This window comes from Erpetoichthys calabaricus, chromosome 1 (genome assembly GCF_900747795.2).
Source record: "Erpetoichthys calabaricus chromosome 1, fErpCal1.3, whole genome shotgun sequence".
Lineage (NCBI taxonomy): Eukaryota > Metazoa > Chordata > Cladistia > Polypteriformes > Polypteridae > Erpetoichthys > Erpetoichthys calabaricus.
The window spans coordinates 25,820,473-25,833,987 of NC_041394.2; the positions used below are offsets into that span (position 1 = coordinate 25,820,473).

At 41.1% G+C, this 13,515-nt stretch overlaps 1 protein-coding gene across 1 annotated transcript in view; it reads right to left on the reverse strand.

The window, feature by feature from the left end:
* The window catches only part of LOC114647801 (latent-transforming growth factor beta-binding protein 1-like), a 636,168-nt gene that overhangs the window by 225,070 nt on the left and 397,583 nt on the right, over positions 1–13,515 (reverse strand). The window contains exon 6 of the mRNA XM_028796447.2: positions 12,594–12,824. Within this exon, the coding sequence (XP_028652280.2) occupies positions 12,594–12,824 (231 nt within the window). The remainder of the gene's footprint in view (positions 1–12,593; positions 12,825–13,515) is intronic.

Genomic DNA, 13,515 nt, shown 5'->3' on the forward strand with positions numbered 1-13,515 from the left:
AAGGAAGCCTCTTCTAAAGATGATTCACAAGAAAGCCTGCAAACAGTGTGCTGAAGACAAGCAGACTAAGGACATGGATTACTGGAACCATCTCCTGTGGTCTGATGAGACCAAGATAAACATATTTGGTTCAGATGGTGTCAAGCATGTGTGGCGGCAACCAGGTGAGGAGTACAAAGACATGTGTGTCCTGCCTACAGTCAAGTATGGTGGTGGCAGTGTCATGGTTTGGGGCTGCATGAGTGCTGCCGGCAGTGGGGAGCTACAGTTCATGGTTCCCTCAATATGTGCTGCGACATACTGAAGCAGAGCTTGATCCCCTCCCTTCGGAAACTGGGCTGCAGGGCAGTATTCCAACATGATAACGACCTCAAACACACCTCCAAGACGACCACTGCCTTGCTAAAGAAACTGAGGGTAAAGGTGCTGGACTGGCCAAGCATGTCTCCAGACCTAAACCCTATTGAGCATCTGTGGGGCATCCTCAAATGGAAGGTGGAGAAGCGCAAGGTCTCTAACATCCACCAGCTCTGTGATGACGTCATGGAGGACTGGAAGAGGATTCCAGTGGCAACCTGTGAAGCTTTAGTGAACTCCATGCCCAAGAGAGTTAAGGCAGTGCTGGAAAATAATGGTGGCCACACAAAATATTGACACTTTGGGCACAATTTGGACATTTTTCACTTAGGGGTGTACTCACTTTTGTTGTAAGCGGTTTAGACATTAATGGCAGTGTGTTGAGTTATTTTGAGGAGACAGCAAATTTACACTGTTATACAAGCTGTACACGGACTACATTACATTGTATCAAAGTGTCAGATCTTCAGTGGTATTCCATTAAAAGATAGAATAAAATATTTACAAAAATGTGAAGGGTGTACTCACTTTTGTGAGATACTGTACTGTATATGTATACTATATATATATAGCGGTATATGTATATACACCAAACAGCTACAACATTAAAAAGCACTGAAAGGTGACGTGAATAACATTGATGATCTTGCTACAATGGCATGTGTCAAAGGGTGACAGCAAGTGGACAGTCATTTCTTGAAGGTTATGTGTAAGGATCTGAGCGACTTTAAAAAGGTCAGACTGTTATGTCTAGATGACAGGGTCAGAGCATCTCCAAAATGGCAGATCTTGTGAGGTGTTCCCAGTATGCAGTGGTTAGTACCTACCAAAAATGGTCCAAGGAAGAACAACTAGTGACAACTGGTGAACCAGTGACAGGGTCATAGGTTCCCAAGGATCACTGATGCGTATGGTGAGCTTCTGATCCAATCCCACAGAAGGACTACTGTATCACAAATTGTTGAAAAACTTAATGCTGGCCATGAAAGAAAGGTTTTAGAAGACACAGTATACTGAAGCTTTCTGCGTTTTGGGCTGCGTAGCCACAGACCGGTCAGAATGCCAATGCTGACCCCTGTCTATCTCTGAAAGCAGCTACAATGGGCATATAAATGTCAGAACTGGACAAAGGAGCAAATGAAGAAGCCAGCCTGGTTTAATGAGTTACGTTTTGTTTTAGATCATGTGGATGACCAGATACATCTGTGTTATTTACCTGGGGAAGAAATGGAAGCAGGATGCAGTATGGGATCAAACCAAGCTGGTGGTCGCAGTATAATGCTCTGGGCAATGTGCTGCTGGGAAACCTTTCATCTTGGCACTCATGTGGAGGTTTGACATGTACCACCTACCTAAAGATTGCTGCAATCGTTTGCATCCTTCAGGCCAATTATATTCCCTGATGACAGTGGCCTCTTTTAGCAGGATAATGTGTCCTGCTACACTGCAGAAAATTGTTCAGGAATGGCTTGAGGAACATAATAAAGAGTTCAAGGTGTTAAGTTGGCCTCCAGATTCCCCATATGTCAAACCAATCAAGCATTTGTGGGATGTATTGTAAAAACAAGTCTAATCCATGGAGGCCCAGCCTTGCAATTTACAGAACATAAAGGATCTGCTGCTAACAACTTGGTGCTACATAGCACAGAACACTTTTAAAGGTCTTGTGGAGTCCATGCCTTGATAAGTCAGAGCTATTTTGGTGGTATGAGGGGGACCTATACAATATTAGGCAGGTGGTTTCAGAGTTGTATAAAACCACAATGTCTTTTCATCTATTTGGCTTCTTAAATGTTTTTTTATAAGTTGCCAGGAAAGAATGACTGGCACAGGACATAACTGGACCAGAGCCCAGAACCTGAGGTTCCCCTTAGGCAGCAAGACCTCTCTATGCCCAGGTTGCTTCATAAGGGAAATAGGCAGAGGCAGCACGTAAGGAAAAAGAGAACTGAAGCTAAGCTGATTAAGAGGAATGAGCTAATGGTTCCTCAATAACGCTAGCAGGTAACAAAGAAAACTGAGCCAGGAAAACTCCAAGACTCTGCCAAAGCAGAGAGAGAGACAGAGAGAGAGAAAGAGTGAGACACTGAAGCCACAATTAGCTGGCAGCATGCCAGGATACTCACTCCCTGACAGGGAGCAACACAACTACCATATTTCTCTTTTCCAAGGTTAGAACTAGCAGGAGGCTAGCTGTTTTCCTGCAGCTGGTTATGTGAAATCATAAAGTACCCTAATATTAAGCAGGAGAGTCTGGGTGCCACATAAGAGACTTGCCATTTTAAGGGTTTCTTAAATCTTCTAGAGTGCACTCTAGCTTGATGGCCACAAGACTTAATAGATATAACTCTGACCTGATTTCCAGGATTTGATGTTCATTTTGATTCTTGACTATGTCTTTTTCCTCTCTGTTACTATAAAAACCTTTCTTGCTAATTCACTAGCATGATGGGACTGTTTCTTTAAAGTGGCATTCAGTCCTTGAAGTTTATGGGTGGAGTCCCAGGAGGCGGGACCACCTAGACATCACTGTGATGGCCCCACCCTCTAGTTCTAAACTGAATTTAGTTGGAGAGTTCCAACAGAAGGTCACTGAGCTTGTGACAGTGTCATCTAATGAATACTGCTGCTTCTTTAGGTTTGCTGGTTTCTGTGACTAATTTCCTTTGTTTTCCAGATTTCAACCTTTAATTATATATTGGGATTAATTGCTTTGAATTACTTTTTTAAGCATATCCTCCTTTGCTCATCTGAGAATTTTGATAATATTTGTTCATTTTTTATCCATAAATTGCTTAATTATAAAGATTAAATGTGGGACTTGTAGCTATAAGCCAGAGTTTGACAATTTTCTCTCCTTTCTGAAGAAAATATATTTTATGACTCTCTTTACTTTTTGAGCTATAAAGCCAGTTACCCATTTATGCCAAAGTAGGCTGAAAGTTCCTGGTAGTAATTGAAGTAGTAATAAAAAAATGTTGAGGACAGTGCGCAAACAGAGGAGGGGAATATTGTGAAGGAGACAGGTGTGATTAAGTTTTAAGCATATTAATACATGTTTGGTTTCTTTTTGGACAGACCTCATATTTTAGAATTTCTGTGCAAGTTTTAAGTGTTTATTATTTTATTTCCATCTGTTATTGGATGTAACTGAGAAGACAGATTTCTTGTTTTCTTTAGTCAACATGACTAAATAAAAACTTTTGAAGATAGGAAATGCAGGGAAGATCAAAAGGAGAGCCAAATAACAAAAGCATGGAAAGTGAATGCCTCAGTAAAGAGTCGAGAACAATCAGGTAGCTTACTCACTAGCCATCCCCTGCGGCTTTGCCTGTGTATTAGTGAAACAGGACAGTGAGGAGGGCCCGGGCCAGCTCTCTACTCCTGAAGTCACTCTTCCCACGCCCCTCGGCCCGCAGCCTCTGTCTCGGATTAGCGTGAATGTATCGCTCCTGCAAGTGAACTATGATTCTTAGCGCAATGAGAAAAGTCATAAAATAAACCAGAATGTTCAAGCAAATTATAGGAAAAAAAGATACAAATCCATTAAGTAGTTCTCTCATTCGCTAACTAAGTGGAGTTAAGGTTACGCCCCGAGGCAGACACGTGAGTGAGGAGGGCCCCGCCCCCCTCCTTGCAGCCCGATGAGTCTCTCTCGGATTGGTGCTAATAAATCGGTACCGCAAGCGAACTATGCGCGATGAGAAAGATCTAAATCCGTTAAGTAGTTCTCTCGTGAAAAGCGGACAGACATACAAATGGGTCTAAAAATCTATATGAAATTTTGCGCTTGGACCACAAAATTTTTAAAACCATTTCTTAGCGAGCACCTATGGGCCAAGGGTAACCTACATTCCAAATTTCAAGTATCAAGTCCTCATGGTTCAGGAGATTTCATAATGAGTGAGTCAGTGGTATTTGGCTTTTATATATATAGATAAGTGTAGGGAAAGGAATCAGGTCAATATTACAAGCAGCATAAAAATATCTACAAAGAACAAACAAGAGAGGATGAAAAAAATTCATAAAAATGAAAAACTCTGCAAAACAAATATATAATCCTTGTATTATTCTTTGAGTATTTTAGTGGTAAAATACTGGAGCAGGTGAATTGTAAAGGGGAATTAGAAAATGCAGACAGTGAAAGAGCAGATTCTGTCAGCTCACATGTGAGGAAGTGGATAACCTCCTAGCGGTAACAGGGCCTACTAAGGATTATAGAGGAATTTGGAAATTGTAGAGAGAGATGAGCTGCTTAGATTAAATAGGCTGAAATAAAATAAATCACCAGGACCAGATAATATTTATCCTCGAGTTCTTAAGGTAGCTAGAGAGTATGTATATAAATTCTTGACGCATATTTTTAGGAATTCACTGCACACTGGAGAAATGTTGAAGAACTGGAAAATGACAAATATAGTCCTGTTATATAAAAAGAGTGATCGGGCAGATCCAAGCAACTAAAGGTCAGCAAGCTTAACGTGCATCACAGGTTAATTAGTGGAAGGAATTATTAACGATAAGATTGAGCAACACTTGACAAGCACAGGAGTCAGCATACGTTCAGAAGAGGAAGGTCATTTCTTACTAACATGCTGGAATTCTATGAGAAGGAAACAAAAGGATATGATAAGACTGGAGCTTATGATTTTATTTATCTGGACTTTCAGAAAGCATTAGATAAGGTGCCACATAAGAGGTTGGGTATCAAACTAAAAGAAGTTGGAGTTCAGGGTTATGTGTGTAGATGGGTGCAGAATTGGTTCAGACACACAAAGCAGAGGGTTATGGGGAAAAGAGCCTTATCAGAATTGGCTGATGTTAAGAATGGTGTCTAACAGGGGTCAGTACTGGGGTCGCTGCTATACTTAATATATATGCATGATATGGATAGGAATAGAAATAACAAGCTGGTGAATTTTGCAGATGATAACAAGCCAGGTAGCTTGGCAGATAATCTGGAATCCGTTGAATCATTACAGAGGGATCCGGACAGCATACAGGCTTGGGCAGATTTGTGGAAGATGAAATTAAATGCTAGTAAATGTAAAGTATTACACATAGGAAGTAAAAATGTTAGGTTTGAATACACAATTGGTACGCTTTGTAAGAAGGATTTAGGAGAAGGATTTAGACAGTGTTCAGAAGCCATTAAGAAGGCTAAGAGAATGTAAGTAATCTAGCGCCCTGATGTGTGGAGTACAAGTCCAAGGAGGTTCTGCTCTGCCTTTATAACACACTGGTGAGGCCTCATCTGGTGTACTGGGTGCAGTTTAGGTCTCCAGGCTACAAAAAGGACATAGCAGTGCTGGAAAAGCTGATTATAGGGGTACAGGGGATGAGTTATGAGGAAAGATTAAAAGAGTTGAGCCTTTATAGTTTAAGCAAAAGAAGATTAAGAGGAGACCTGACTGAAGTGTTTAAAATTATGAAGGGAATTAGTCCAGTGGATCGAGATGGTGACTTTAAAATGAGTTCATCAAGAGCACTTGTTAAGTGTAAATTTCACACAAACATTACCTCCTGATGGCAGGAGGTCAAACAATGTGTGTGGCAGGTGAGAGATGCCTTCCACAATCGCACAGGCTCTACACAGACAGTGTGTCTGAAAAATGGCCTTCATCAAGGAGAGAGACCCCTATGATCCTTAAAACTGTCCTCACTACACTCTGCAGAATGCTGTACTCATGGGCTTTGCTGTTTCGAAATGTCTAACAATGTATTGTTCTTGTTATTATTGTTGCAATCGACTCCTAGTCAAGTGACATAGTTAGCCCGCTGACTTGGTGATTTGAAACTTCAGCTATGATTTTTCCATTATGCCACAAGGGCCATGAGGAACAGTGTGTGTTAAAGAGGAAAGAGCAGGAAAGTAATTATTCATTGGAATGTGTGTTTTTAGGCATCTGCCGTCACTAAGTAACAACTGCAGCTTTCGCTTACTTTCATAATAATAGCCTTCTGGAATTTTTGATGTGAATAAAATTAAATTTGTATTCCTGGTCTGCAGCCCAGAATAAAGCTCATCACCCAGGTAACCAGGCTTTTCTTGAAATCTTTAGCATGAGGAACAGTATGTGTGGAAAATCTTAGAAACTAAGAGCACTGCCCTCACAGAAAATATTAGGAAGTATTTCAGTCCAGAGCTTTGCCATTTGTAGTAACATAAAACAAATGTCACTTCCATTTACACCTACAGTAAACACAGAGCAACTCTGGAGGAAGGAGAGGGGAGGAAATGTTTCTGGCTCCTTTAAAACAAGTTGGGGAATGAGAGAGAGAGAGATGGAGAGAAAAGCCAAGAACAAGTCCCCTTAGGATACTCTGCAGCTGCAGACACTATGATGAGGTTCTCAACACCAGCTACACATCATGAATTGAGCCATTCATAAAAAAGAAAATGCTGGAATAAAGCAAGGGCATCAGTACAAATCAGATTCTGCCTGGAATGGGAACGAATATTTCTCGAGCCCAGGAGACATCTACAGCTCACGAGTTGTGAGATGTCTCTGCCACACATTAAAGATAGTTGTCACTGAGCCATTGTCACCCCCTGCCCTTTGCTGGTCTTGATGAAGGGCTGCCTCCCATCTTTATGAAATTCAGAAAGTATTCAGACCCCTTCACATTCTGTAAACATCAATGTGTTGTAGATTTCATTTTACATGGATATATTTGCCATCTGTGCCCATCAGTCTATAATCCATGATCGGTAATGTCAAACTGAAAACATATTTTCAGGAAATTAAGCTTACAAATGGCACCATCCAACAGGACAATAGCTCTAAGTACAAAGCAAACACAATGAAGGAGTGGCTCAGGATCACCTCTGTGAATGTCCTTGAGCTGCCTAATCAGAGCCCGGACTCGAACCCAATCGAACATCTCTGAAGAGACCTGATAACAGTTGTTATCACAGGCGTGCACATAGGGGACAGATTAAGGGCTCTGGTGATTATAAAAACCCGCCACTCCAGGGGTTGGCGCCGTGTTCAAATGCCTTTTCTCTTCCTCCCTCCGTAGACTGGATGATTGACAGCTGTATCATCTCAGACGTCAACTCCAAAATCCATCCACTTGGACCAGCCTCTTTCTGCTGGAAGGACTTATGAGAAGAAAGTTTGGCCATTTTGAAAACAGTTCACTTTGGAACTCGTGTCTGAAAAGACATTATCACAATTAATACAGGTGTCTTCATGCATTGGTGCATTCTAATTATACGAGGTCACCAGGGTGGTGCCCAGACTCTTTATCGTGGTCAGTCTATTTTCTTACACACTCCACTGAAGGTCTTCAATCACCCTGCAGATAAGAGTGGTAGGAGATCCCCAAATTGTCATGTTATACCCAAGACGATTCCAGGCAGTAATTGTTGCTAAAGGCCTTCAATAAAATAGTGAGTAAGGGGTCGGAATACTCGTGTCAATGGGATAATTCAGGTTTTTATTTTTAATAAATTAGCATGTAGTGTGAAGTCAAGCAACATGTCACATTTTATTTGCTAACTGAAAAGATAACAATATGCAGGCTTTCGAGGCAACTCAGGCCCCTTCTTCAGGTAAGAAAAATTTACAAAAATTCCTAAAATCTTGTTTTCGCCTTGTCATTTTGGGGTATTGAATGTTGTTTGATGAGGAAAAAGTATGAATTGAAATAAATTTGAGCATAAGGCTGCAACACAGCAAAATGTGTAAAACGTGAAGGGGGCTCAAAAGTTACTGAAGGGACTGTGAACAAATAACAATGGCCATAGTATAGAAAACAGTAAACATTTTTGTTTTTGATCGACATGAATGATGCTAAAAGAGAAAAGTGGAAAGCAAAAATATCAGTAATAAAAGTAGAATTTTGAATCAAAACTGGAAATCGATTCCCGAGGTATATCACTGCCATACTTCTTTATGCTGGGTGTATGAGAGGTGATAATTTCTAAAAGCATATTATGAACGGGCACTTAACTTAGTCACTTGAGTCAAGGTGCTGGAGAAAGAATAAAGTAGTCAAAATAGTTCATCAATGCAGCAAATTTACTTTGCATTGTGTAACATTTTGTTGAAAAAAAATAAAAATTTTCCAATGGGCTCCACCAATAACGGTGCTCTCTTCTGTATGGGTTTGCACAAAGTTTAGCGTTTTCCAGTTTTCATTTAACAATTCAAAAAAATGAGTAAAAAAAGTTGAATTGCATAGCTCAATTATTCCTGAAAAATGTATGCAGTTTTTCCATTTTATATGAGTGATAGGAACTGTCCAGTTGGCAGTGTTTAATGTTACCAATTAACGTCATGTTGAATGCCATCCTTCACAATACAAGCAGATTGAAATTTATCAAAATACAGTTTTGAGAATGACACAAATATTAATTTTCACAAAGTTTGCTGCCTCAGTTTTTTATGATAGCAATTTGCACCTACTCCAGTATGTTATAAAGAGTGATGAGATGAATCGCAATTAATTGCAAAGTCCCTCTTTGCCATGAAAATGAACTTAATCCCAAAAAACTAATTTCTACTGCTGTTGTGAAGAAGGCTTCAGCACACCGAAGAAAGTCCAGTAAGTGCCAGGATTGTCACCTAAAGTTGATTCATCTGAGGGATCGAGGGGCACCACCAGTGTAGAGCTTTCTCAGGAATGGCAGCAGGCAGGTGTGAGTACATCTGCATGGACAGGGAGGCGAAGACTTTTGGAGGATGGCCTGGTGGTGTCAAGAAGGGCAGCAAAGAAGCCAATAAAAACATCAGGGACAGATTGATATTCTGCAAAAGGTACAGGGATTGGACTGCTGAGGACTGGGGCAAAGTCATTTTCTCAGATGAATCCCCTTTCTGATTGTTTGGGGCATCTGGAGAAGAAAAGGTGAGTGGTGCTACCATCAGTCCTGTGTCAGGCCAACAGTAAAGCATCCTGCGACCATTCATGTGGGGGGTTGCTTCTCAGCCAAGCAAGTGGGCTCATTCACAATTCTGCCTAAGAACTCAGCCATGAATAAAGAATGGGACCAAAACATCCTCTGAGATCAACTTCTCTCAACCCTCCAAGAAGAGTTTGGTGACCAACAATGCCTTTTCCAGCAGGCTGGACCACCGGGCCATAAGGAAAAGTGATAACTAAGTGGCTCTGGAAACTGTTATAATATGTTTTGTTATTAAGTTTAATGTCACTGTTCTCTGTGCCCACTGTTATGGACTCATTCATACAGGCAGACCAAGTATGGTAAAAAGGGGCACAGCATCAGCATTTAGAATTGCCGAGCCAAGCACAGGACTAGAGAGCCACAGACAACTGGAGAATTGAATAGTCAGCCTAAAGACAGACTAGTATATTTCTGTCTTTTGTCAGCACACCATCCTCTTTCCTTGTTGGGAGAATGAGAACTGTATGTAGGCATTGTGCTATTCCTGTACTTTTGAATGTGGGGTTTGAGTCCTTTCCTGTCCTTGTTTGCATCCATAGAAGGAGCCTGCACATGGAGCAACCAGAATATAAGGATGGACCTACGACCAACACATTTTGAGGGCTGCCGGGCGTAAGATTATGTCTTCCGTCCGGTGAAAATCCTTTCAGTGTGGCGAAAAGAGATGACAGACTGCGTAGGTCAAGACACCCACATTGCTTGATAGAGTCTGTCATAGGCTTCCCGTTTGTAATACCGCGTGAACCCGTCAGTAAAGAGACTAAATTATCCTTTTTACTTCTCGTGTAATCTTGTAACTGTCATATTGCATGCTGGGGAGGGATAATACCTTTTTATTTATAATTATTTAAATTCAGGTTAATTAAAACGCTGCAATTGACAAGAACACATTTCCAGAGAGCTAATGCCTCTTAAGGAAACAGAAACAAAACATCGAAATTTTGGGTCCATAGCCAGGAAACTCCCCAGACCTTAATCCCATTGAGAACTTGAGGTCAATCATCAAGAGGTGGGTGGACAAACAATAACCCACAAACTCAGACAAACTTCAAGCACTGATTATACAAGAATGGGCTGCTATTAGTCAGGATTTGACCCAGAAGTTGATTGACAGCATGCCAGGGTGAATTGCAGATGTCTTGAAATAAAAAGAAGGGCCAACACTGCAAATATTGACTCTTTGCATAAACTTAATGTAATGGTCAATAAAAGCCTTTGAAACTTAGGAACTGCTTGTAATTCTACTTCAGTATACCACAAAAACATCTGACAAAAAGATCTAAAAACACTGAAGCAGCAAACTTTGTGAAAACCAATACTTGTGTCTTTCTCTAAACTTTTGGCCACAACTGTACATTAAAACGGTGTTACGAGAAGGACTTCATCCTTGTTGAGACACGTTAAACTTAATACACCACTTTAACAGGTTAAAATTCAATGTGCTGTATGCCATAATAGAGAACATGTGATATGGCACTGACTAGTTGGCCACTGACTCTGCATGTACAGTAGCATACAACACTGTCACAGCACAGTCACTCCACCCTATTGGTTCATCTCCCCCACAACACCCTGAAAATTATTACATCATGTTATTTTTATTTTTAGCATTTCAATCTAACAGAACAGTCCTTTCACCTCACCAGGTCATCTATGTCATTCTCTCCTCTCTCCACCATTGTTTTAAAAACAAAAGGAGACCCTACCCAAGCTTTACTGTAGTGGTCCTGTCCTGCTGAGGAATGGACAGGTACTTTTTTTACTGAGTTAACCAGGAGAAGTATGTAAAAAACAAAAAAAAAACATAGCTACCAAATCCTAATGATAAAGAATTAATCAAAGTCGAGAAAACAGGCGAAGCGGTCAAGCCGAGCGAAACTTACGAGAAAAACAAAACAAATTCTTTTTTTTTTTATTTTAAGAGGTTGCATCCAGAGATCAGATAATGAAAGGAGCCCCCAGCCAACGTTCTATCCCATCACACCGATCACCTGCAGGTCACGACCTTGAGGCCGTACCCCCTACAAACATGGGACGTGACACTAGCGATGGCTCTAAAAATTGATGGTGGTAGAACGACCTGAAAATAGCAGTTGAGACATTATAATTGACAAAATAAAATCACACAAACCTAATCATGACGGGTCCTGTAATTTGCTCAGTGAGTGTACACTACAATACTGTATTTGACATCATTCATTATTTTTTTTTTACCGTCACTACCTAACCTTGAGAACTCATCTTAAGAGTTATCCTCACCAGTTTTGTGCCTTATCTTATATATAAACGTCTACGCGTGGAAGTGTGTGTGTGTCTGTCTGTCCGGCCCAAAAGTGTGGGGCTACAGCATGATGCTCAAAGAAATCGACTCTCTTGCCAAAGTGAAACCGCCGAGAAAGAAAAACTCGCTTAGCCACTAATATACAAGCGAGGTGAGCACATCGGCAAAACGAAACCTCAGAGGAGAGAGAAACTCGCTTAGCTGCTGATAGACAATGGGGGAGAGCACGTTGGCAAAACGAAACCGCCGAGGAAAGAACACCTCGCTTAGCCGCTAATACACAACCAAGGCGAGCACATCGGCAAAACGAAACCTAAGAGGAGAGAGAAACTCGCTTAGCCACTAAAACACAAGTGAGGTGAGCACTTCGGCAAATTTAGACCTCCAAGGAGAGAGAAACTCACTTAGCTACTGATAGACCATGGAGGAGAGCACGTCAGCAAAACCAAACCGCAGAGAAAAATGAACCTCGCTTAGCCGCTAATGCACAACCGATGCGATTGATTGATTGAACTGCCAGAATCCATGGTTTCTAGGAGCCCAAGCTTTTTACACCATGGGCTTACACAGCTAGTTATCAGATAATTATTTTTAGTTCTTATTTTTAAATATTATTATAAGTTTTAAATATTTTTTTTTAAATATTTAAATGTGTGCTGTTTTTTGCTATTTTAATTTGACAACCAATGTTGAGTCCCTCTGTGGCCTATATAAGAAGGTTATTGTACAAATAACTAAAATGATCAAAATATCCAGCAGGACTATGCAGGCATCTTTCCTGTATTCTTTGATAGATCTTATCCCCCTAAGCAGAGGATACGTCAAATTTTCAAAAAGAAACTTAAGGTGCGTCAGACACAATGCTAGACACTCTGATTGTAGGACTCTCCTCATTAAGATTGTGTCTAAGATACTGACATGCTGCTCTTAAGTTTTCCTCTCTGATAAGCTCAGCTCATATGCAGAGTTCAGGTGTGTTCTTGAACTTTAACACAATACTAAAATTTTATCAAGAAGCTCGGCACTCCTTGACCTTCTCACCATTTTTCTCGTGCTGGTGGCTCTGCAGGGGAAGAGTGTGCACTGAATGCACAAGTCGCCCATTACTGATGACAGCCATGTCGTTTTGGGAAACCGCCTCGATCTCGTTGTTGGAGGAGGGGGAGGCCGTGGTTGGGATTTGGCAGTACCTCCCAGTGAAAGTAGGTGGACAGAGGCAGCGGTCCTGCTGGATGCATATTCCTCCATTCTGGCAGAGAAGTCGGCACAAAACTGGAAAAAAACAAAAAAGATCATAGGTAAGTACACTGGAAAATTCTGATGGCAGGTTTAATAAAGAACTAAAGGGAAAAGGAAAATTGGGAAGGTGCTGGAAACATACTGCATTACCTCAGGTCTTTGGGAAATTGCCAGCACCTACAGTATGTGAAGGGGTTTGAGGTCCAAGCTGCGTAGACTGGGCAGCCTTCAAGGTGCTCAGTGTACAGAAATATTGCTTGGTCCCCATAAGCCTCCTTATTAAATTTGTACACTTTTTTGAAGATATTTTTAAAGAACAATTCTAAGGATACTGTAGCAGGGTGAATGAACAGGCTGGGCAATGGCAAATAATTTGGTGCCAACTGGGCAAAACCCTATCCAATTATAACATGAAAATCAATAAAATCAACAAAAAATATGCAGCTTAGTGCACCGCTTGAGAGTGTCACACACGAAGGATTAGGGGCCAGCCAACGCGAAAAGACGCGGGATGGGAGTACAGGACAGCGTATCAATGCCTTTCTCTCTTCCTTACCAGAAAGGAAGACGTAAGCGGACATTCCGAAGACAGCCTTGAGACAACAAGAGCCAATGCACTTCCACACCTACTACAAGTCCACCTGTGCTGACTTAATTTCCGGCTCCATACGATGACATGACCTCCGTTCCTCTCTGTTTATGTCACCCTCATTTCCCCTACATC